Below are 26,435 nucleotides of genomic sequence, written 5' to 3' on the forward strand. Positions count from 1 at the left end.
AGTCTCCCAAAGTGCTCCTTTCCCCTGCCTCCCCAGGGAAAAGGGGAGAACAGGGCACCGTACCACTGAACACTCTACTGTTGACTCCATTGTGGGCATAGAATCCAGCCCCCTGCTCAAGGATCATCTCTGATTAGACCATCCCAGCCCATCTAACCTACTCTGAAAAATGTTCAGGGATACCACAACTTCTGTAGGTAGCCAGGAAGTTCCTTATCTCCAATACAAGTTTCCTTTGCTGCAGCTTGAGGCCATTGCTTAGTCCCGTCCCCTACGGCTACAGAAAAAAAAGTCTTGTACTGGTGTGCAGATTGATGTCTGTGGCTGAAACGCTCCATCTTTGAAGTGCTTCAAAGTATAGCTGCTCTTTGAAACACTTCAAATGTTACATCTGTCCCTACCTGGTATTACCAAATGCGTTAGCCTTGTCCATCCAAAGGGATTTGCAAATCCCATTTCAATTGTTTTTTTCGTTTCTCTTCCTTTGATGCTGTGAGAATGGGCAGACTGCCTCAGGCCTGTGCACAACTGCAATGCCTAAAACTGTGGCTCTGCAAGGAGCATCACAGAGGTCCACATTAAGAACCAGTACAAATTAGGGTAATGTGAAGCTCACTCAGGATCATAGCCTCATAGACCAACAGCAGCTGCACAGGGATGAGTGCGATGAGGCACAATATAAACAGCAAAACATTTTTCTCTATTTTCTTTCCATCCTGATGGCCTTAATACTGGTTTCTTTTAAAGCAGCAAATTCAAAACTGTCAGAGGACAGGGCCTTGGTGTGTTTGATCCCAGAACCCCACACTTTCTCTTTCTTTTCAAGCTCAAAACTAAAAAGGGCCTGGGAAATCAATTCTGTTTGCCTTTGTGTTCATGTCAACCTTGCTTTGAAACCGTACTTGCAGAAAATGAAACCATACCCCTTAGGATTAACAAGGTCATGTCCTAGAAAGGCAGTGAGATTTTAAGTTAGATTTCCCTCATTTAAATATTAATTATATCCTGTTCATGATCACCTTCATCAAAACAACCATTAATCCACTTTGCAAGAAAAAAATATCATTATCTTGTGAAGTCTCTTCACGAGTCATTGTCAGTCACTCTAGCTTCATTCCTCAGCATATCCTGTTCCCCATCTAAATGATGTATAGACATACATAACAGCATGGAAGCAGTTTAGTTTGCTGATGTAATGCCCATATTTAATCTTTTCAAACATGTAAAATCAGAGTAAAAATTTCATTTGTCATACAGTATTAATCTTTTAGCAATGACCCATCTACAGTACTTGAACATCTGGCATGAAGTCTATTATCTCACCATTTAACAAGTGTATAACCAGTGACACAGTAAAATAATGAGCTCACAATACATGGCTGTGATTATTCAGCTGGGGGGGGGGCGTTGTTTCTATAATTTTTTGTAGCTCAGTGAACATTTGTGATGTGTGGGTCATTTTAAACATTTCCTTTTAAACCATCTGTTTTTTTCATCAGAGTTCTTTTTCCATTATGTACAGGAAGATTTCATTGAAATTGCACAAGTCAGAATATCTATCTATATGCATATATATTGCACCTAACTAAAATTTCAATAAGCGGTAGTTACGCAGTCCTGGTTATACATTCCTAAAGGCTTAATAATAAAAATCTGAAAAGAAAAAAAATACATGTATGTGTGGTAATGAAGCCTCTGTAAGAGGCCAAAATTCCAGGGTCAATTTTTATCTTCCATTTTTTAAAATAAGGTCTCCAAAGCAGCTACCTGAACTCCAAGATGCAACAAAATATAATGTAGTTGTGTCCTTTCAAAATCTGATCTGTTGGATAAAAGTTCGGTGGTGCTGTAAAGCTAGTAATACTGGTGGAATGCAGCCTGCTACATGATGCAAGAGCCTTGGAAGTGTAATCTGGTTGAAAAGGTTATTCAAGAGGGGCCATTATCCCATGAGTAATAAAATTGGAAATTGAAGGGTAGCTTTTGCAGCACCACACCAGCTGAAGGAGGTGAGGGAGTGCTAGGAGAGAGCTGTGCCTTCTGCTTTTTAGCAATGCAAGTGTGTACTTACCCTCCTGGCCATGTTCTGCTCATGCTTTTTTGAGCAGTGCCATTGGGAATTCTGCTTTGTATGGTACATGCTACAATGAGGCCTGCAATAGAAGTATATAGTGGCAGGGTTCCTGTTGACTTGTGTGATGCAGAAGTGGATTTATAGGGCCATACCCTAAACCCAGTACCATGATTTGGGAAGACACAGTGACTTCAATCAGCTTTGAATCAGGTTCATGGCCACTTGAGATTTGACCCTGCCAGCTTAATAGGAATTCTACAAATCAGAAGGCTTTCCAGTTTGTGCCCTTATTATATCACATGAACAACAAGAGAGGGGACTAGCTATTAACAGAGCACTTAGTGTTACAAAATTCTAACACCTTAGAGGATCAAAGTTTGACATGAGCCCATTTAAACAAAGGTAACAGAACATTTTCCTTTGATATTATGTGACAGCAACAAGACTACCTAGAACTTTACTGCTTTGGCTTTTTAAACTACATTCTGTGGCATCTATTCTTGCAGCGACTGGAAAAAACTCAGTCTCAAAGAATCACTTTTGGAGACTGCAAACTATCAGAGTATAAAGTAGACCCTCAACATTTGGGAATTTTTGTTACTTACATACATTTGAAAAAAAGCCTTTTAGAGGTGGTGCAGGGGGTAGGGAATCAGAAAATCCAGTGGAACTTTTTCTACACAAAATAAAACATACAGATCTAATATTGAACACACAAATGAAGGAGGAAAAACCCAGACTATGAAAAGATGAAGGGATGTCTCACATTCCAGAATTCAAATTTCATTTAGCGGGCAAGCAGCAAAATGGTGTAGTGTAAGAAACAAAGAGTCACAGAGCACACTAAATAATGCAATCCAGGTAATTAGATGGATATACTTTTCCTGAAATCTTTCTCCAGGAGGAATCAATAGAGTCTATTACTCATCTAATAATTTCCTTTTGGCTGTCCTGAACAGTTTGAATAGTGTCCAGCAGCTTAACCATTATCATACCATAAGAACTTAGTGGCAAAGAATAATCAGTCTAACTAGTACCATGAACAATTTCCTTTGACTTCTGTGTGACATTATAAAGTCTAAACCTGACCCTGTGCATTTAGTGCCACAGTTTTTCTTAAATCAACAAATACAGCATTTCAATGCAAATTTGATGTTTTCTAAAAATTAGAAATGGTCAGATATTTAGCAATACACAAAGTGCATCCATTTGGTTTTGCCATAAATCACCATCTTTTGTAGGTTTAACTCCTTCACAGTTTAAAATATTGTGAAAAAATTATATGTGTATATATATATACTTTTATATAGAACTATTTATATACATACATGTATATACATATAACTCTGTACTTTATATGGTCATAAACACCCACTATGTCTCTATTTATATTATATACATATGGCATGTGTGCGTACTTAATAAGGGTTGGTCTAGACTGAAATCATTCCATCAAATTTCATGGAGCAAGAACAGTGAAACCATGAGTGAACCAAGAGCTTTCCTCAAGTCCATAAATCAGATGCAGGAAAAAACAAATAAATCTCTCGTTTCCTTGGCAGTGCAGGATTGTTTCCACCCAATTCCATGTTCCAACACAGCCATTACGTATTGGGTCTACATCAGAGGGAGCTGAATTTTTTATTTTTGTTGAGTGAGGAAAACAAAAAAAATCCTCAGTCAGCATCTATTCAGTAAACTCTCCAGCAGAACTGCGACAGATTATTTCAGATATGTTGGAGGACTCTGAATGGTGTGCTGCTAGCGGCTGAACGTTCTCACTCTGGCGTATTATTGCATTGTTATGGAACATCTAATAATCATTCAGAATCAACGAAGCCTCTCTCTCTCCAACAAGTTGTACAAATATATAAATATCTGAGCACGAAATAGTTTAATATGAGGCAAGTCCTTGTACCAACAAGAGCTGAAGGCCTAGGGGTGAACTTTGAAGGCCAAGAGTTCCTCAGAGTGCATGTTGTTTAAGGAACGCAAGTCAGGTAATTTCAAAAGCAGTTTCGTAAAAATAGAGGCTTCATTTGGATGGTTTTTCATAATTAAGGTCCGCAGCGCTCGAATTAATGTTTCCTGCAGTGCCTCCACGGAGTTGACGTTTTCTATTCCAGATCGATCTAAATCGGGGGGGAGACAGATATGGCTTGTAACTTAAAACCAGTTAGTGTCCAAATCAGCTAGGAGAGAAAGTAGTAGTATAAACACCTGAGTCAAGATGTTCAAAACCGGGTGCCTGCAGCAAGCTGTCTGTAAAGAAGACTGGTTCAGCCTTATGGACTCTGGGTCAACAACATTCTCACACGCATTCAACCTGCAGGGCGTCAATCACGTTATGTTTCAACACATTTGCTTACGTGCTTGGTTTAATAGGGGTAGACTTAAGCATGTGCTTAAATCCCTGCCGAATCAGAGCTTCTAGTACCTAAATGAAAGAAGCTTCTCTCTCAGAAATGGGGAGGCACCGGGCAGTGTCTACTGACCAACGGGGATCAGGAGTGCTCAACACTTGTAACTCCTTACTTAAAGTCCCTGCCTCTCAGGACCCCAGTTTTAGGGTCTGACTTTAGAAAACTCTCTCTTTGTGGAACCTATGAATAGGTACAGGCGAGGCAGAACTCCTGCCACGTCTCTCATTCTCTTGGAGGCGCATGGCATTCCAAGGCGTCTGTACAGGGAAACAGGACTACAACTCCATCTTTCCTTATATATTGTGGGGAAAAAGCTAATGCGCTTCTGAACGGGCACATTAGCTGGGGCGCAGCTTCACCATGCTTGGGAATTCATGTAGTACACATGGCTTTGTTCTGTTTTCCTAAATAAGCTTATTACAGCAACAACACTATAAAATGTTCAAAGTTTTAGCTGCTTTTTTATGATTCCCAAGTCAAATCAACTTAGTGTTTAACTACAGAGTATACAGGTGATTGACATGAATGCCCCAATTCAGGAAAACATCTTTAGCTAAGAAGAGGGCTTAAAGATGTACTTAACTTGCAACTACTCCAGCTGTTCCTGTTGAAGCTGGGCCCCTGGGATGCCAAGACAGGGAAATATGTGAGGCCAGGAAATAAATAAATAAATAAAACAAGCATGGCTCAGTAAAGGGGACAGAGCTCAGGCCCTGGGTTCCCTGGCCTGAATTCTTGCTCTCAAAGGGGAAAAAGCCTTCCCCACTGCTTTCTACCCATCTTATCCAAACAATGTCAAATACTAAGTGCAGTGACACAGCTTCGAAAGGAAGGCCGGAAACTGGATAATGCTTAACTTGTGGCCTGGTGGCTATGGTGCTGTGCTGGAAAGATGGGAGAGACAGCGTCAAACCCCCTCTGAATCAGGACAACCTACAGCCTTAAGTTTCCCACTTCCTCAGCAAATGCCCTACCCACCCAGCTACTGAGCAAAAATAGGCCGCCTCCCACTTTATCTTTGCCTAGCTACAATTTTGGGATTTATGTGCACACAGAGCTGTGCACCCTGGGCAAAGCACAGCCTACTGCATGTGCCCAGTAGCTTTGTTCATGGTTTAACTGAACCACTGGTTCATGGTTTAAACTAAACACTGCTTCCAATACAGATTCAGATTAAGACTGAAATGTTAGACAACTAAAATACCTAGTGGTCTCTGAAATCAGTACTTCAAAGGTATCTGATTCTCCCATTACTTGCACTGGTACAAGTATCTTTACTGGCATCATTTTGTAAAACTAATATGATGAGAGGGAAATCATTAGACCCACTGTTTCCACTGTGGATGCTACTTCTTGTTTGCCAGGAAGAATACATTAATACAATACAGTAAACTCTCTGGTAACTGGCACCTTACAAGCTGGCATGCTCTGTTAACCAGCATGCTGGATTGTAAGGAAAAGTGCCCACCACAGCACTTCCAGTTTCTCCGAGCCCCCACGGCCCAGGGGAAAGCCGCCCATGCTGCCGAGCCCCCCGGGACACAACAGGCTGCATGGAGCTGTGAGGGGCCTGCATCCCTGTCCTGCCGGGCCTGCGGGAGGGGTGGTGGGACATGGCGGAAGAAGCGGCAGCCGGGGCCACTCATTTAGCTGGCATATTTTGTTATCCAGCATCCCCCATTCCCGGGGATGCCGAATAACAGAACTTTTACCGTAGTGAGATAATTTTGTTTGTAAAGTGATAGTGATCTTTTTTTTGTACAGGAAAAAGGCTAAATATTTTTCTTCTTCTTAATGGAAATTTGGATTCCACAGTAAAAAGAAGGGCTCTCTAAACATCTGTGAATCAGCAGTGATTTTTACATAAGCTGTCTGAATATCAGAGGTATAAAAGCTTGTACTGCAGGCTACTAGGAATTTACATAATGCCCATTAAGTTGATCTATAGGGATTCTGTTAGGCTTGACATAATTATATACATTTTCTAGAAGCCTTTTCTCTAACAGAGAATTGCTTCAAGTTTTGGCACAGATGCAGACTCATTTTGTATCCTTACCTGCAGATACCAAGACAACTGCTGTAAACAAACTCATTTCCTCATCACTAAGCTGCAGGGCATTTAGCTTCTCGCTAAATTCAAACATGGAATTGAGCAGATCACTGGCTCCCATCAAATGCAATTCATCCACACTGTACTTCTTTCCACTAAGAAAGGTGACAGTACGTTCCTTTGCGTCAAACAGAGATGCAAACCGTACCATTAAAACCTGGTAAAAAGAGCAGAACAAAAAGGACATGGATTTGTGGAAAATCTAAGAAGAAATTAACTCAATGAGTTCGTTAGATTACTCTTATTGCCTACACAAGTATCTTGTGTGGAAATTGACAATAACCCAGTTAGCTATATGGAATAATGCAAGCTATAGCCCAGAATTAGACAGAATAAAGAAGTGGGCATTATTATAAGCAGGCCAGAGGGAACACAATAAAATTCAAACCTCTGCCTAAGCCACAGAATTAAAAAAACAAACACTCTTCACAAACATGCCACTGTGAAGGCTTGTGTCTGGACAGCCCAAAGTGTTTGTAGTATTGAAGACTTTTTCTTTTGGTGCTAGTAGGAAGGAAAGGTTCAAGCTGAAGCATCATTTGATGTAAACTGCAGTTTCTCCACTGAAATAACCCTGGAGTGACGCCAGCTACTGATCTAACTCATCATGTGATATTTGTAAAAAATACCATGCCATGCCTGTCTTTTCACAGACTGTCGTGAAAAGAAACAGTCTGTGGATTTTGGAAAGGTTAAGGAAGCAGAACTTAAAATTGTATTTTGTTTGTAGTTACCACAAGGAACGTACTTCTGGTATAGGCACCTACTTTTGAGTATTTACAGTTTACCTATTAGGCTGAAATGTCTCTTGTTCTCAGCTCCATTGTGATTTTTTTTCTTGCAGAACAGCTAGTAAAGTTGCATTTGCTCATGTCTGATCAACCTTATTGATATGTTTTCCAAACGTACACACCTGCCTTTTCTCTGTGTAATCTAAAACCAGCTTCATCTTAAAACTTCAGATTTACTGTATTCTGTTTTGATTTCCGTCTCGCTCGCCCTGTGTAAACGCATTAATTTTAAAAGGATTTTACCATTGTCCGAGAGGAATTCTGGGTTTTCGAAGTGTTTCTTTTCACACGCTTGAAAAAAATAGTTCCGAAGAATGTGTCTGGAAATGTCATCTCATCTATGCACAATGTGTGACCTGCAGCTAAATTTGAACTGCACAGCCACATGCAGTAACCTGGTAAGAGGTGTGGACGCTATGCTTGATAGTTTCACTTTCTGCATCCAAGCAATGTGTCCTGTGGTGGATCCTACTGTGAAGAGGCCTATGTACCACTGAATCCCTCAAAATAGAAATAAAATGAGACTTCTGGGGGCACATAACTCTTAATTAAAGCCGCGCGGCTTGTTCTCACAAGGTGCTGTGTACCTTTCATCTACATCATTTTCCATAGAAACTGAAAATGCATGGTACTTCATGGGATTGGGCTCTACATGTATGGAGTCACTAGCCAAAAATTACATTTGTTAATTTTTAGGAGAGCACTGCACTTATTCTGATCTTCAGAATATAGCAGCTGAGGACTCTGCTATGCAAGTCACAGGAACTAGGGCTGGAAGCAACTTTGCCAGGTCATCTAGTCCTAACCTCAAGGTATTATAAACCTAAACCATTCTTTGTAGAAACCAGTCCCAGACACTGTTTTTAACTACCTTTGATGCTACCAACTCCCTATATAATCTGTTTTAGTGTTTAACTATCCTTACAGTTAGACTTTTTCTAGTATCTAACCTATACCCACTTTGTTGTTAGAAGTCCATTTAATCCCATTATAAATTTACCTATTCCCAATGGACAGTTCAGCCTGCAAGGGGCTGCTTGGGCCCTCCCTGTCCCATGTTCCACATACGCCCACCTCCTGCCCCACACACTGGGGGGCTAGGGCCTGGGGGTGGTGGGCAGTGGGTTAGGAGCCAGATACACTGGGTTGGGATGGCCATTGACATTTCCAAATGGGTCCTGGTACAAAAGATTGAGAACCACTACCCTGGCCCTGCCAATCTGAAAATGGAAATATATGGAAAATGTTTACTGATTGTTCTTGTAACTGGCATTAAAAGCAGATGAATGAGGCTTCCTATTCAGTAACGGAGACTCCAAGAAAGATTTAATTGGAAAAGATGGTTGTTTTAAGTAATTCCATCTCCCCATTTGGGGTCTCATTTTGGGATAACCTGGGTATAGCCACGTGTAGAATATTTCACCAAGAAGAATGTGTTTTTGTATAAAACTAAGGAGTTTAAAGGCTACTGAAGAAGTGTTTGGGAAAAGAACCTAAAAACAGCATCCTTAGCTGGGAAACAGTTCATTTTACAGCTATTGTAGGCAAGAATCAATATGTTAACAGAAATGTAAGTGCACTGGAAGGAGGAACAGTCTAAAGCAAAGATACTAAAAACCAGGGACATCAGAAGCTGGGCCCAAGTGTTACAGTTAACACGTACCTCAACCCAACAATAATCCATTCCAAAACTATGCTACATAAATATAATATAAATAAACCCAACACATTTCAGAGGAATTATTTGTCCAGTGTAGCGCTTCCAACTAACTAAAAAGTGATATGGAAACCAGACCTGTCCACAGCAGTGACTTTGGATTTTACAGGGTCAAGTCTCTTATGATCATGCAAACTTAACTCTACTGGCAACAGTGTGCATCATACATACACACAGGTAGGGGTACATCAACAAAGATTTTCTGGGTCGATACTGATGGCCAATTTTTAAAAGAGCCATACTGGCCAATACCAACCTGACTGCCAATATGTGGCCCAGCAGCTTAGATAGCAGTGTCTCGCCGGTAGGTCTGCTGTGGGGGAAGGGGCAAAGGCAGAGGGAAGGGGCATGGTGGGGAACATATCAAGGGCCCTGTGGTGAAGGAGGGAGTAGGGCTGGGGCAGGCACTGCCCAGCTGGAGGTGGGCTCAGGACAGAGCCGTGACTGATCTGGAGGCACAGAAGCAGCTCCCACAGCTGCATGCAACCCGGGAGGGCATGGGGGGTGGGATGTACCCTAGGTCTATGTACAGGGCGAAGGTGGGGTGCTGCTGCAGGTGGGGGCAGCAGCGGGCTCCTCCCAATGGGGGGGATGGGCTGCACTTGGGGCAGCTGCAGCCCTTCCCCACTGCCCCCCTTCCAGTGCTGCCACCGCCCGCCCCGAGTGCAAGCCCATCCCAGCCCTTACACCAGGAAGAGCCTCCAGCCCACAGCAGCAGCCCACCCTCACCCTGTGCCTAGATCTGGGGGCATACATCCATGTCCTTCTGGGGTGCATGCAACACCAGGAGTCACTTGCCTCCCAGATGAACTGCTCACAGTTCCACCCTGCCCCAGCTGTGCAGTGCGGGCCAGACGCCTTAACCAGCTGGACGCTGTTCTCCATGCTGCAGGGGTACGCTCCTGTCCGCCTGTGTCCTGCACTGAGGCTGCATGCATGCTAGGGCATTTATCGGCAACATTATCAGCCATATCAGCCAAAAAAACTTGACTGCTGGATAATATCAATTTTCCTTACATCGATGCTGATGCGATATAGGACCGATGTATTAGGTACCTCTATACACAGGCACACAAGGTAACAGGCCTTTTAATGAAGGACACAAATCATAATACAATATCAAGTATTGTGGATTTGTGCACCAATTTAAAGTTACCAATTACACACAATACTTCAATACTGACCATAAACAAGGTAATTAGAAGGTAAAATATAATTATAGTGAGTAGGGCAAAGGACCTTCTATAAGGATCCAAGTAACAGCCATAATGTGGGCACTACACAGTATTTATAGTTTAGCAACTGCACTGTTGACTATCTGAAACAACTAAGACTTCTGTGACTATTATACCATAGTAACTACTGGGATGACATCTGGTAGGGACGGAAGCACTCTGACACAGGCTGGCATCCCTGCAGAAAAGTGCCCTTAGGAAGCAGAGGGGCCAGGGGCAGACCTCTTCTGCAGGGCTACCAATTCAGATTAGATCTCAAAAGCAAAGCTACTGCCGCAGACACAGTCTCTCCCTACTACCCTTGCTTCTCTCTAGGCCAAGCAACTTGTTATAAAAACCGCAACAAGGATGATTTCCTAAGCCTTGGGACTTAAGGAGGAGTGTTGTGGGCCGTATTTCCGGTTGATCAACTGGCTGAGGCAGAACAAAACCATGAACACTCCTGGACTTGGCAGAAGTTCACTCCCAGAACTTACCAACAAGGCTCTCCGCTGTTATAATTTGGCATAGCTCCGCTGATGCCCATTAGTGCCATGCCAGTTTATGCCAGCTGAAGGTTTAGCCCTTTTCTCTAAGACAGCAATATGGCACTCCTCTGTCATCATGTGTGGAGAAGTCCAGTGCTAGATCCAGACACACTCATCTCTATAATGGACAAGACTGTTGCACAGCCTCTCAAGTCAAGATAAGAAGCTTGAAGGAAGTTCACAAGGCACTGACTGCAATTCTCACCTCAAAGGTTCCAGCCTTTAGAAGGTTGACCTGGTCATGCTGGGAAAGATCTCGGAACCCCGGGACACGCTTTGCAAACTCCACAACTTCTTTCACTGCAGGAGTAAAGCTCATGGAAAATTCTTCCCAAACTTCATGGCCAGACTTAGTTGGATCCACATAGGGAGTCTTGCTCATTGGACAAACCTAGGATTTCCACACACACAAAATCTTAAATCTATTTAAAAAATTTTACCAAATGTTTGAAAGAGACTCTCTCACACTTTAGAAAAGCACCACACTAATAACTTAACAGATAAAATGTGTGTTCCTCCATTAACTAATTGGTTAAACAAAAGGGGCTTTTATGCAGGTCCACTAACTACTGTGCTTTAAAAAATTGCTAATGTTGTTGGTTCCGGTAATTCATATGACGAAAGACTGTACCATGCAGGGGATCCATAGTTAAGTGCCCCCCTCCAATCTCTTTTACTTTAATTTAACATCTAAATTTTTATTGTAGGTACTCGTATCATCTCCACCATTGCCGTATATAAGCATTTTACAATCATAAATGTATTTTGCTTCAGGTGGTCCTTGCAGGGCAAGGAAGTGCTAGTCCCATTTTACAGATGGAAAAACTAACACGTAGGAAGACTCAGTACTGTGATTTTAGCCCAAAACTTTCTTTGGTTACCTTTTTACAGTTGTATTTTAAGACAGACACACTAACTTCATAAACCTTTAAAAGTTCTCCCTAAAGAAGGGTTTGATTAATTTACTGGATTTCAAATAAACAATAAGGTGGAAAAGTGAGTTTTATTAAAGAAGCCTTTGATACTTCTGGCTGCCAAATAGCCTATGTCCAATCATATCTTTTGTAGGTTTTGGCTGAAAACAGGTTATTCAGCAGCCAAAAATATTACTAGAAAAAAAGCCAACACCTGTCTGATTTCAAATCCCACACACAACTTAAAGCATTAATGTCTCTTTGGTAATTCTCTGTCACTACACTGTTCCTCTCCAAGTCCCAGCTATAACCCAAAATGATCCATGTTCAACCTCACTGACTAAACGTGTACATTTTGGCCCATCTACATTAACAGTTCATTAAAATGGAAGCAGAGGAATACAATTGAACCCTTCACTTAAGTCAAGGTGAGCAAGAATAATTGACATCACTATACCAGATGCATTCTCCCGCCAGTGTTGCATGAGTAACCATTCATGTTCTCATTTGGAGAAAAGCCATCTTCTGGAATCCTATCACATATTCTGTGAGTATAACTGTTGGTAAAGTTCATACAGTGGCCATTTGTCAAACAAATGGTGTGCCCATTTGGATAATGCATTACGTTTCTCCCTTTGTACTGTCCACCGAGATAGTGCTCACTTTCGGTACAATGGATGCCATTAAGCCCGCTGCTGCAATGGTCGCTATTCAAACTATACTGTTCAGTGTTCTTTGGAATTCTCTCCCCAGTGTGTGGCTGCACGGCCTCAACTGGGTTTTGTGACTGTTCCTGGTTGTACATGAAGGTATCTTTGTGGGCTCGGGTCACCATACCAATCACTTCTTCCTTGGCAATGTCGGAGGGAGGAGGAGGAGGTGGTGGAGGCGGAGGAGGAGAAGGACTTTTGATGTTCTCCTGCTCTTGAGGGGGTTTGGATGCGAGCTCTTCAGGCGCTTGCTCTTGATGTTCGGATAATGCTTCATTTGACAAGTGGCCGCTGAATTGGCTGTTCATCATGGTCTTCATGGCACTTTGCATTTCAATCAGCATTCTCTGTTTTTCACGTTTAGGAATGCGGCCAAACCTAACAGCTAATGAAGAAGAAAAAAACAACAGCACTTTTAGCGCTACACAATCATACCAAGTTCAATGGTATGATACCAAGTTCAATGGACTACTACTAAAAGAAAAGTGGGCACTAATCCTCATTTCATTTAAATATGTCAGAAGTAACTTCCCACACATTTTCCTAAAATAAAGCCAGTATGAAATCAGAACTGGGTCCAAAGCCATCTTGTTATATGTGGCTATTTTTAGGTCAATAACAAAAGCAACTAAAAGTATGCTAGAATTGTTTGCATTGCTTTTTTCTTAGTTTTCCAAACTTGGGCACAGAATATGCACAGAGTCACTGGCTTAAGCAAAGATGCAATTAAAACCCACCGTAGTTCAATCAGTGCATCAGGGGCTGCAAACCGATTCAAACTCAATATATATCAGATTACTTTATGTTTACAGGGGCAAGCTAAAGAGAGATAGCTAGTTTTAAGGCAGCCTAAGTGTGTTTGCCCAGGAGTCCACATTAAATAAAGAAGCTTAAATAGATTAATCAGGTGTAACTCTGTGCACAGACTAGCCCATGAGGACTAAATTTCATCAAATAGAGTGATAACCAGGGATCCTGGTTTTCCCAAATTTAAAAAAAATCCCCAATTTTCGGTTAAAAAAGTAACCCCAAATTCACATTGTTCCATGATTAAAACGAAACACCACTATATATATGTCTACATATTAGTGGTGTTTCATTTAACTCACAAAAAAATGTGGATTTGTGGTTTGTTTGTTTTTTTAACTGAAAATTGAGGGGTTTTTTAAATCAGAAAAAACCAGGATCCCTGGCGATAACCAAGAACTTTATTCAAAGGAACCGTTCTAATTCTACCCCCATCTCTACACCTCTACACCTCTGAAATGACTGTTACAGCAAAGTTTATTGTTAAAGCAAGATTTATGTTCTGAAGGAAAAATGAAGTCAAACAAAACACACTTTCATCACTTTATTAAAAAATGTGGCCAGGGTGAGATTTTCAGTGGTGTAAATAAAGACTTAACTGATCATTCATGAAAGCTATGCAACCCTGCTTGTTTCCTATGCCAAAAACCTCTCCCTTAAGCTCCACGCATTTAGCCAAGTTGATTATAATAAAAATACTATGCACTAACGACCCCTAGTAAAAGACCTTCTGCAAGAGCTTCACTGGGCAGTATTTCCTTCTGTTTAAAAAGAAAATCTAACACACATATTCCATACACAGGACACCAAGGGCTCCTACCCCATTAGCATTTTAGCTATGCTACTGTAATTCAATTACCTGCCCTATAGTCAAACTGAGTCTCTGACATATTTCAGTTGGGACACAGCCCAGGGTTAGGCAAGTATACCTTGCAAAGATGAGCTTAATTTTTTGAACAGCTGCACCCAATGCGACTCTACATGAGGCCTTATCAAACTCCTAAGCAGCCATGAGTCTCCCTCCTTCCCCTCACAGCTAGTAGCCCATGAAGGAATGGCAGGTCTTGGGACCCATCTCACAACAAAAGCTCAAAGACCCAGTTACTATAGGGATATGAAACCATTCTACTTTGAGCATATGTCAGCATAAATCCCAGTGCAGGTAAGTGGCAAGCAGCATTCTCTTAGGACACTGGAAGGGAATAACAACTGCATTAGTCCAAAGGTTAGAAAAATGCACCATTCCTCCAAACTTGTCACTTGATCTGGCAGCTAAGTTTAGCACATAATGCCTGGCAAGTAGAGAAGAGTGGTTTCATACAGCACAATTTCAGATGTCGGCACAGTTAATGGCAGACTGAAGACAACTCTGGTAAATTAAACCTTAATTGCAATGAGAGAGGTACGCTGCCCCACTGGTAATCCATTATGCTCCACATCTTGATGGCCTTTACAGTGAAGCAACCTAGCTCTTGAAACAGACAAGTAAGGCTACACATTGACTATGGGTACAGTCTGGAACATTGGTGGGCGTCACTGCAATATCTAGATGGAGCTAGAGAGTGCAGCTTTTCCCCAGTGTAGGGCACACTTTTGAGAAAAGCACAGGTAAGCTAGCTAATTGTTTTAAGTGGGTAAGCACATTTTATCTGTAGGTGTCCTAGGTAAGTCCATTACTAATGCCTTTGGTGGAGCAGTTTGGGATCTATGGTGTAATCACAACTGCAGCTCCATGAGGCACTTGAGGATTAGTCAAGACAAACTGTCAGGCTGGTATCTGAGCGCCAACCCATCAATACTGTAAACCCATGCGCTTGACCCTAAATATCAGTGCAGACACCCTCAGTTCCATGGAGACTTTGAAAAGCAGAACTTGGTCCCATCATAAATCTCAGGCAAACTGTGTAGACCAGCGTTTTTCAACTGGTGGGTCACAACACAAAAAGTGGGTTGCAGAAATATTTGAGAAGGTTGCAAGCAGGTCCCCAGAAAACCCCGTGAAAGCATGGGCTTCCCTTTGTGGGCTGGCAGCATTCCAGCCTGCAAGTGGCTGCCTGGGACGATTGGAAGCAGTGGGTGCATGCAAGTCTGTGCAGGAAGATGCTTGTGGCCAGCACAGAGTGAGGCCGGGTCATGGGAGAAGGCCCAGCTGCAGGTAAATAGGGGGATGGAAGTCCAAGGGATGGCCCTGAAGGCTGCAGTGCTGTGCACATGCATGTGCCTACCTACTGGTGCTGAGGAAGACAGCCAGGCACAGACCTGGGACAGGGGGAGCAAGGGGAAAAGGCACTTGGCCCTTCAGTGGGGAAGAGGCAGTGGGACGGGCCCAGAACACAGAGGGACCCACACTCACTGCTCATGCTTTGGCTCGAGTGAGACAGAGGCATCTGGGGGCCCCCTTTGGCAAGGCTGGAGGGGCAGGGGACCACAGATTGGGAGTGATGGGCACCAGCATGGCCAGGAGGTGCGGGTCAGGACAAGCCATCCATCCTGGCAAATGCGTTTCAGTATGAAAAAGGTTGAGAACTACTAGTGTAGACTATGTTGATGACAGCATGAAAGCAGCATGGACCTTCAAGTCAAGAATCATATACCAGGCCAGAGTCTGACATGATAGAGGCAGGTGTTACTGTCCTGAATCTGCAGCAGTATAGGTATTTGCTCACAGAACCCTTTCTTTGAAATAGGAAAATATCCACTGATGTCTAGAAAAGAGAAGAATCCTTCTTGGCTAATATTACCACCCATATGAAGCTGGTAAAAATGTAGGAGAATCATACAGTGAGATAAAATGATCCAAATGCAAGAGACAGCATCACTGTCAGGGTACAACCACCCATCTCTACATAAGCTTTATCATTCACTTTTGAGCTGAGCAACAAAAGCAGCATCACTGATTTTAAGACTGTCATTATTCAACATAGGACCGTACCATCTCTTGACATTCCAACAGACAGACATTTTTTGAAGCGGCACTGCTGGCATCTGTTCCTATTCATTCTCATTATAGAGCAGTTGTTATTCTTCAAGCATTTCTTATATTGGATGTTTTGCTGAATACTTCTTCTGAAAAAGCCCTGAAAACAAACACAGAAAAAGAACCTCTTACTATAGATGTCAAATCCATCTGTTAGCAGATACGCATAACGTATGTACGGACTCATATACCCCTTTCAGAATCATCTGCCGTATATATCACTAGCAGCACTTTTACAACTTCTCATGATTGTTTTTTCCCCGCTGGCTGTTCTGCATGTACAAAGAAGTATAATTATATGTATGCATGTATAATGCAACAGTTAGTATTTATAATTATAATACATTCCAAGAGCTTCCCCACATTCAACACTAAAATCCTTTTACAACAGAGAAAATGAGGGGTTAAGTGACTTGCCAAAGGTTGCACAGATTGCTGGAAACTGAATCCAGATCTCCTGACTCACAGCTGTATATTTTAGCTACTAGGCCATTCTCTTGCACTGCATCTAAACAACTTTCCCATTCCCAACCTGACTCTTTTCCATGTAATAACTTCCTTTACATCCTTGGGGATCCTGTATCTAAGAGAGCTTTTATTCCTCTGTAAATGTGGAGGCATGCAGTTTAGGTGTTTCCATGGAAAAGGACTGCACCTATCCAAGCATCAACTTTTAAAAGAAGTTTGTCCATATCTTAAAATGTTGAAGATTAGCCCTTATTAGGTTAGTACAGCTACCTGTTCAATGTCACTGAACGTTCAGTTCCTGCACAATACCAGTTATTAAGCAGTGAGTGATCCAAAAACTAGTATTTCTACAGCAGAAAGGAGAGTGTTATGACTCACCTTACAGCCCTCACAAGCATGAACCCCATAATGGAATCCTGAAGCAACGTCTCCACAGACTTTACACAGAAGGACCATGCCACTGAATTCTAGAAACAGAACAGAGGAAGGAGCATGAGAAACCAATGACAACTTCCCCCTGTAAATACATATTCCCTTTTTATTTTTTAAAAACCATTCAGTGAGTAAGTTCAACGTTCATAAAACAAAGGGGACAAAACAAAGAGTACAGGAAAACCCTGCACTGTTCATCAGTTATTACTGCACAAAATGTCATTGGATAAAGTGGAGAGAACACATATACACTGGGCTTACAGTCAACATTGTATTCAATAGTAGAAAAAATAAAGTCTGCTTACATTTACGAAATGCTAAAAGGATCATTTAGGAAACTAGGTCACCAAAGTTTGGGTTCAATCTGTCTTCAGGACAAGGAAGACAATATAAATGTTGCAGTTTCCCCAACTGAGAATAAAGATATTTTCTTAAAAACAGAAAAATTAAAGGACACTGTTAACTTAAAAACCATGCATTGCAAACAAATCTTTTACTTTAGTTATTAACACAAGCTTAGATCCCACCCTTTAACTGAATCTATATGGGTGGATCCGTGCATTTGCATAGGCTGCTTACACGCACAAAAAAAATCCCCAGAACCCTCAGTGCATTACTTTAAACTTGTCACGCACCTGCACCAAGCCCAGCACATGCCCAGAACAGACCTCACATAAGCTTGACCTGGCGCACCCTGCATCTGTATAGATCAGGCACTTCAGCAGGCATTTTGGGGCTTTTATCCAACACCTTATTCAATCAGCTCTTAGATAAAAGTGCCAACAAGCCCTGCTGAAGTGCCTGATCTATACAGACGCTGCCGACCCAGGTCCAACTAATATGCTGCTTCTTTTGGTAAAGTGATTTTTTTTCCCCCATGTAGCCACAGTGCTCACCCATTTGAGTGTGATTGTAGACTAGGGCTATACATTATAAAAGGTGAAATAATTATGCAAGTCCAACTTGCTTGTCACTCTTTATCCTCCGATTATATTTTGAATGTTTTATTTCAGCGAAATGAATGAAAATATTTTGTGCTATTTTTGTATTTTATGTATGCATTTTAACAGTGACTAGTGGGGAAGCTGAGCTCAACAGAGGCTGAGTGACACAGGTGGTCAGGAACGCTTCAATGAAACAGTTTTCCCTCAGAGAATGCAGTTCAATTGAATTTCAGGTTTTGTTCTGATGTGGAAGAAAAGACATGTCAAAAATCTCAAGCTCCTTTGTGAAAGAAATCTCCATATTCTGCACAGCTTTACTAAGCATTTAAAAACTCCCACATGTCAATTTTCTTTATAGAGTCAGTTTTACTCCGGAGTTCTCATGCCTTGATCTCCCAAACGCATATGCATGTGACTAGATTTCAATGTACGAGTAATCCCATTGAGCATTTCAGTGTGTGCCAAACCACTGAAAACAACAGAATAGGGGATAGTTCTTGCAAAGATCCAGGAGATGGGAATTATTTTTTTAAAATCAAGTGGAAGGATTTTTAAAGTAACATGATCAGACTTAAGTGCTGGCTTTATAGTGCCTCCAAATCATAAAATAAAAGGTTGTTTTCCAAAGGAATTCTGTAACTTTCAAACATAATTTTGCCTCAGAAAGAAATTTAAAAGCTGCTTTCAAATAATGCCTTTGTTGAAATAGTCGGTCATCCATACAACTTAAATATTTGTTATTCAGGGTTAAACGCTTTCCTGAAAAAATTGGAGGTCCCCTTCAGATTTTAAAAACTGCTTCAAAACTTTTTCTTTACTGCTGAACTTTTCCAGTTGCCAAAGAAAGTCAGAGAACAGAAACAAACTGAGCAGATACCTTTAAAAACCCATAGCTGAAGGGGAATTGCTTTTAAAACTTCACAACAGTTTAGAATATAAAAGCAGTTACAACTATGTGATCGCCATTCTTGCAACTGCATGGCAATTCTTCTGTTGTATGCGGTAGCTAGGGGTGGCAGGCAGGAGCATCAGCCTGGGTGCTAATTTTGAGCAGGGGCTAGAATAGCCCCCCAGGGAGCCTGCACAGCAGCCGCAGCCGCCAGGGTCTTTTGGTCTTCAGGTCAGGTAAAATCCCACCAACTCTCTGGTACTCAGCAGCCCACGTCCCTCCACTCTCTGCATCTCTGCCCAGGATGTCATTGCTCTCTGGTTACATACATTTTCTTTGCTCAGATGAGAATTTCAGCAAATAAAAGATGTTTCTTGGAGCAAACCTTACAAGCTAAAAGGTGATGACCATTTTTTTAAAATTGATACGAGTCAGCTACCTAACACCCCCTACAGGTCTCAGTTAAAACGGGTCACATTTTGAACTATTTTTTTCTGCGCAAACCTAAACCAGGCTCATGGATTGCCTCCTGGTTCTGTTTTTGTACCACATGTAGCACCATGGGCTCCTGGGTCATGGCTAGGGTGCTGACCTGCTATATTCACATCAGTAAGGAATAAGAATGAGCTGTTTCAGTGAAAGGGGCACAGCTTGGAACACTTGTATCATTTCCCAATTGCTAGGATCAGAAGTGAATGGTAATATCTAGAATGTGCAGAAGTTGCTCTTATTCCAAATGAAACCAGCTGTCAGTTTGAGTCAGGAGAGTACGACAGTATCCGTGTGCTTGCATGGTGGGGGTGAGGTGGGACGGATGGTAGAATGCAGGTTACTACTAAACATACTTGTGACACTACTGTGGCCCTTGGTCAATCCAGCAACATTAGACTGGTTTGTTTTAATGGCATCATCTAGTTGATCGTTCTTTGGCGAGCTGTCGGAGCTCTCGCTGCTCCTGCTGTTACAGCTGCTCTCAGAGGAGGAACTGTTTGGTGAAGATGGTACAGGCGAAGAGGATGACTGGAAACCACTGTCTGAACTCTCGCTGTGACAAGAGGCTGGACTAGATGCTGAGCTGGAGGAGCTGATGTAAGCTATCACACCACCTGGAGGAAGAAAAAGAAAAGAACATAGTGACACACATGTACACAGCCGACCTAAGAACCTGACCCAGCACCTCACGAGTTCGCACATGTGTCTTCCCTCCTCCACAGTCATTCCTCTCTATTAGCTTTCAACCTGACCTCCACTTCTGTGGTCCAATCTACTCCCGCCCTCACAGTGACCTCCAAAACAGAAAATGAGATTAGATAAAGGGGAGCAAGAAGGGGGGAAAACTACATGCAGAAGTAAGAAGTTTGCATCTGACAGAGCGGATGACAGAGAGTCAGTGAAGGGACTGAAGGGGGGCTGTAACATGACCAGACTCAGCAGCAGTGCTTCAAAACACACTTGAGCCTTAACATACATGCTAGACAAAGAAGCAAGCTGTGATGTTAGAGACATAAGTGGAAATCATCTGCATTAGTGTTAGAGAGGAAAGGCAAAGGGTCAGGTTATGACCCTGAGATACAGAGAATGTCAGAGGTGTGTCTGGCAATGGAGAAAGATGAGGTGGGGTGGAAACAAAAGATAAGGAAGTGATTCCTACCCTACTTTTTTTCTAGCAAGGACCATTTGTGATATTAATAATCCATGTCATGTTTTTAAATATGACTATATGTGGCTTGTCAGGGCAGCCATTTATAAAGCTCAGTGGTTTTGCTTGTGCGAGAGAGCTTGTTCATGGTCTTAAGCTCTTGAGATTCATTTGGTGAAGCAACTTCTTGTATTCTTCCAAACATACAAGTAGCTTTGCTATTTTTGAAGGCCTTCCTTTTCTACATTGTATGCTGAAGAAATGACCCCTTGGGGGCCATAACCAAAGAACCATTAAAAGTTTACACTATTTTTTTTTTTTGAGACTCCACCTATTATCTCTAGGATCTAATATTTTAAGAGCCATTACAAGACATTTGCTATTGGATATTGATTAAAAAAAAATAAAATAAATACATTAAAAAAACAAAAAACAAAAACAGTAAATGTGAAAGTTCACTATAAAAAGCCAACCTGAATTTAAAATGTATATTTAATTCCTTCTCTTCTTCTCTGTTATTGTTTTGCTTCTTGTGGAAGGTCTCTGCACATATGACTTAATTACTTCCCAGACTAAACTAATACATATGCTATAAATCAAAGAAGTTTCAAAACTGACAGGTGACAGTATTTTTTTTAATGATTTTGTCTGTGGAATACTTGCTTGACAGATTAAGTGGGTAAAGCTGTTCCTGGGCCATGCTACTTTACATTAATTATAACTTATTTGAGAGTGATGGCTGCCATTCCGTCCTGCTATGACATTACATAATTCCAAGACCAATACTGTACTAGTATTACTTTCCATGAAAGTCAAACAGATACTAACTTCTAAGTATCAGTGCTTTTGTAACTCTAAACAATCCTCTTAACATTTAATGTCTTAAAACATCAGATTTTGCTTTTTAATAAAGGTATTAAAGACATTACAGTACATTAAAATTTAAATTTCTCATTGACACTCTAGCTTTTTACTTCTGACTGCCTAACCAGCAAAATTTATCAAGAAGAAAAAGGTTATGTGAATGAATAGGGACCTTACAAAGATCACTTTTCCTAAGCCTGTACATTGTGCATTCCTATACAGTTTTTAGTAACCACCAAAATCCAGCCAGGATTCATAACCATCCAGAATATGTGAAATTTATGTGAAGGAGCTGTGCTGAATATACAAGTCATGTTTTCAATAATAGGAGTTGTGCACCAAAATCTAGCAAAAAAGAAAAAGGCACTGCACTAAAGTATTACATAATTCTTAATCATCAACCTTGTACTAACCACTAGGGGCACAGGGCTGTGCATCTGCCAGGGCAGACCAAGTATTTCCCATGGTATCATAAATACTGCTGCAGCAGCTGATTAATGACAGCACTAAGCTTGTAAAGGAAAAAACACTCTGTTCTACCTGGGCTCCAACAGAGGGAAGTGAAATCCCAAACTGGACACATGCCATATAACAGCAATAAGGAACACTAAACAACTATACCCAGTAGTATTTCTCCAGTTGGAAAAGAGACTCTCTCTGTTCCAAAGGACAGAGAAACCTGAGATGCACCTCCTTCCCTGACTGTGATATGAAAGACAGGAACCAATTTAAGAATGTTTATACAGAAAGTTACCTTTAATTTTACCTTCCCCCTCACTTTGAAAAGGAGCGGTCCCATTGGTTATCCTGAATACTCCTGCACACTGAAAATGTCTTGGACACTTGTCACATTACTATGAGATCTATTAATAAAAAAAAGTATCTTAGGAGACTCTTTAGCTCCCTAGGAGTCCATTGGTCAGGGCTCTTATTTCTGTGCATTTCATTAAATACATGGTACACGTGAAGTTAGCATTTCTTAGCATAGGATTTGCTAACAGATAGAAAGCAAATCGATGTTATTCATGCTGAACAGAATTGTTGAGGATATGATGTGAAACTGGTTCCAGACACTTGTTTTAATCAACTAGATAAAAGAAATATGAAAGGAAGTTGGTACCCTATATTCACCACTGTATATGGACATGTGTATTCAGAAGGAAATTATGCAACATACTAGAGACTTCCTGGCTATTTAATTTCAACAGTGACTTTGAGGGTACAGTTTCAAGACTGCCTGCTGGAAGGATGCTGTTTGGTTACTTTTTAATCCATTTTAAACTGTTACAAGGATTCATATTATTTTCTTCTATATTTGTCCCTTCCCATTTCATTTCCACTCTCTTCATTTGTAAAACTTCTTATGCCAAACAGAACTTTAATCAAGAAAAAAAAATGTTAAGGGCTGTTTCTCCTGCACATTTTTCTAAATGTTAATGATCACCACTACACAGTTTAATGCACCGACAAAGCGAGCAAGAGAAATTCTTCAAAAACACTCAAACTGGCAAATTTTTAAATTCTACATTCTTCCTCAAATAGTTTCTAGATTTCCAGCCAGAGTATGTTCTAAGCAAATACCGGCAATGCAAATCCCTCCATCCTCACTGAATGCAACTGTGCTTCAAGCATCCTGGAATGGGAGAGCGAGTTAACTAGACAGACAACCTCTGTTTTATTAGAGCCATTTCACTTACATTTGCTGTGTGCGTGAGAGGAGAGAGAGGGACAGCGCATCTTTATATAAAGTCACTTTCCGGAGAGCAGCTGTTCTCTACTCAAGCAAAGCTCCCTCCAACTTCCACACTGCTTGGATAAAGGATGAAATCATTCTAATTCCCACACTCCCTGCAATGCTCAACATCCTGTTATGTAACACATTAAAAACCCCATCGGTGTCCAACCAGCTGACATGCTGCACTGCTTATGTCAGCTGAAGCATCACCGAGGGCGTGTCTACCTCCCTTTTTCAACTTAAGATCTCTGCTGCTGCAAAAGTCCATACACGTGAGAGGACTACAGAGCCATCTGCCTGTTTTCGGCACATGTACCACCCCTGATCACCAAGCCACAATGCAACAATCAAACGCAGCTGCCAAGTCCTCATGATCAGTCACATGTAGCGGTCAGCATCTTTAAGGCACCAGAGGAAATATCAACTGTTCAAATTGGGGAGTAACAGGCATCACCGTCACAGCTGGCCCCATTCTCTCCCCCGGCCCCCTTCCATGCTGCAGAGCGGGGGCAGCCGCAGCAGCTGCTCCCCTTGCGGCCGGAGAAAGGCTGAGGCCTGCTGCACTGCAGCACGGCCCCGCGCTCACCTCTGCGGAAACTGGAACCGCGCCCCCTTGGAACGCTGGCGACCGTTCTAACCCCGCCCCCGGCGGAGCGCTCTGCCCGCCCCCGCGCCGCAGGGCGAGGCCGTGGGGCAGCGCGGGGGCGGGGCCGGGACGCCGCAGCCCCCCGGGCGTCCCGGCAGGCGGGGCCGGCAGAGCCGCAGCGATCGGGCCGCGCCCGCCCCACGTGTCCCGCTCCCGACACCCCCGAATGTAGGTCACCAAAACAGCCGCCTCCCGCGGGCCTCACGTGTCGGGCCCGGCAGCAGCCCCAGCTCGATTATGCAACCCCACGTCACGGCCTCGCGCGGCCAATGAGTGCGGACGCAGCGCGGAACGTAAACACAGCGCGCACGTGGCCGGGCCGGCGGGGCCACGTGAGCGCGGGCGGGCGGCGGCGGCGGCGAATCCGCGGCGGGGGGGGCAGGAGCAACCTGGAGGGCCCGCAGCCGCAGGGCGGGGGGCAACCCCCCCTCCCGCTCGCGCACCCCGGCGGGGGGTCGGGGCACCTCCCCAGCGCTGCCCGGCTTCCCCCCGCCCCCGACACTGACCCCCCGCAGCCGCCGGGACCCAGCTCGGCCGCCCCCCGCTGCGGCGGCACAGGATCGGGCTCTCACCTGCGCTGACTTCCATGGCGCCGCCCGGGCCGCGGCGGGCAGGGCTGGTGCGGAGCTGGCTCCTGGCTCCCGGCTGCGCCGCCGCCGCCGCCGCCGCCGCTGCCCTTCACAACAAAAGCCAGCGAGACTCGCGGAGAGTGCGGCAAGGACCATGTGACTCCCCCGGCCGCTCCCGCCCCTGCTTCTCCGGCCGGCTCCTCCCCCGCCGCGGCCCCGCCCCTTTCACCCAGTGACACACTTTCCTGCCATGCGGAAAGTGGGCGCGCACGTGCACCTCAGCGTGCCGCTCCCCCTCCGCCTTACGCATCTTTTCGGTTGGGAAGCCCAGGGCTGCAAGGAGCCTGCAGGGTCTCTCAGTCCAGCCCCCAGCGCTGTCTGCTCGCTAACCATCCCGGGCAAATAGAGCCATAGAGAAGTGGAGCTGGAAGGGCTCTTCAGAGGTCGTGTAGTCCCGTTTTTAACGTTTGTTTGTCACCCTGCCGTATACTTTTGCAACCCACTTCCGGACCGTGACCCATGGGTTGAGAAACAGTCCAACCCAGGGGGCCTGAGGCAGGATCATCCCTATCTAAGTCACCCTGTTAAACCATTATCTCAACCCTGCATATAAGACCTTACCCTCAACCCGATCACACCAGAGACCTAACCCCCTAGCACTGCAAGCGTCGGGCAAAGGAGATGCTACTGCTCCTCTGTGTAATGTGTTCCCCCTATCAGGCACTTTTTAAATACCCAGTCCCATGTGAGAACTGGGTGCAAAGAGGAGACCCCGCACTGAAGACTTCAGGCAGCAGGGAATGGAGAGGAGAGTGCAGAACAGTTTGGGAGAATAACCACCTTGGACAGTAGACACAGAGCACTGGCTTTCCTGCCCTTACTCATGGCAATGGTGCATTGAACCAGTGTTTCATGTCAGTTTTCCTTTTTGATGCAACAAAAAAATAAAAATCTCGCCTTTAAAAAAAAATCAAATCCATTATAGAAAAAAAATCTCAAATTGCTTCACTTGAAAGAGCAGGAAAACATGGCAAGGATTACAAGCTGAGTTGGCTCTTCCCTCTTGTCTGAGTCAGCCCATCCAATTAGAGCCCTGACCCACACCTTTGCAAGGAGTTGCGATAGTGTCTTCTCTCCATCAGAGCATGCTGATGTTGCAACTAGTATTGCAATACTCTACCTCATCTCTAACGCAGGACGTGGCCACTGAGGCATGATGACTGCACTTCTAAGCAACTATCATCTGCCACCCTGTCCTTGTGCCAGTGCCTCACTATAGTGTAGACAGGAAATGTAAGCATTAATTGGAAAAGTGCATTTAATTCCTCCAGTTCTAGTCTTACCATCATTATTGGCACGAACGACACATGCCTCTGGAGGCTGGGGGGGTATGGCAACTGCCTGCAGGCAGTGGTGGCAATGGGGGGGTGTGGCAGTGGTGAGCAGGGAGCTCCAGCAGGCAGTCGCGGCGGTGTCAGTGGCGGGGGGCTGGTGAGCAGCAACTGCCCACAGGAGCTGCCAGCAATGTCGGTGGTGCTTCTTTCAGGGGCACACTGCCAATCTCAGGGGGTGCACATGCACCCCTTACATGTTGCCAATGATTATCTGATAAGGCTGATAGCTCAGAGCACAAGTTTTCTTTCACCAAATCATTCATTCACTCACTACATGTCAAGGGAATAAAAACAGTTTTCCCTGTTAAAATGTAACCAGCTACTTACTCCCAAGTAAATCCATTTACTTTTCTCCCCAGACAACCCATGCTCTTCATCGCCTCTGTTCCACTTCAGGAGTGTGTACCCCATGAGGCTTCTTTGCACTATATGGGGGAGTAGGGACTTGGGGGGAGTAGGTATTGTGATCAGTTTAGACCTGGGTTACTTCCCTCTGAGAAGGACTCAAAAAAGACAAAACACAAAACAAAAAACCCAGAAAAATATTAAAGGAAAAAAATACCTGTATAA

General features: G+C 43.4%; 1 protein-coding gene across 3 annotated transcripts; it reads right to left on the reverse strand.

Moving 5' to 3' along the window:
* Window positions 1-1,161: 1,161 nt before the first annotated feature.
* On the reverse strand, window positions 1,162-24,626 carry NR1D2 (nuclear receptor subfamily 1 group D member 2). 3 transcript variants are annotated; one of them, XM_090046530.1, is made up of 8 exons: window positions 24,475-24,626; window positions 19,864-20,124; window positions 17,132-17,220; window positions 16,241-16,385; window positions 12,249-12,886; window positions 11,083-11,268; window positions 6,554-6,764; window positions 1,162-4,206 (listed from the first exon to the last, which is right to left on the reverse strand). In XM_090046530.1, the coding sequence occupies exons 1-8, from the start codon at window positions 24,488-24,490 to the stop codon at window positions 4,010-4,012; spliced, it is 1,743 nt and encodes a 580-aa protein (XP_089902656.1). In that variant the 5' UTR covers window positions 24,491-24,626; the 3' UTR covers window positions 1,162-4,009. The 3 variants fall into 3 exon arrangements, with proteins under 3 accessions (XP_089902656.1, XP_089902655.1, XP_089902657.1); XM_090046529.1 differs by lacking the exon at window positions 24,475-24,626 and adding an exon at window positions 23,219-23,797; XM_090046531.1 differs by lacking the exons at window positions 19,864-20,124; window positions 24,475-24,626 and adding an exon at window positions 17,491-17,615.
* Between the last annotated feature and the right edge of the window lie 1,809 nt (window positions 24,627-26,435).

The sequence above is a fragment of the Crocodylus siamensis genome, chromosome 5, assembly GCF_052110815.1.
Source record: "Crocodylus siamensis isolate JL-2025a chromosome 5, ASM5211081v1, whole genome shotgun sequence".
NCBI lineage: Eukaryota > Metazoa > Chordata > Crocodylia > Crocodylidae > Crocodylus > Crocodylus siamensis.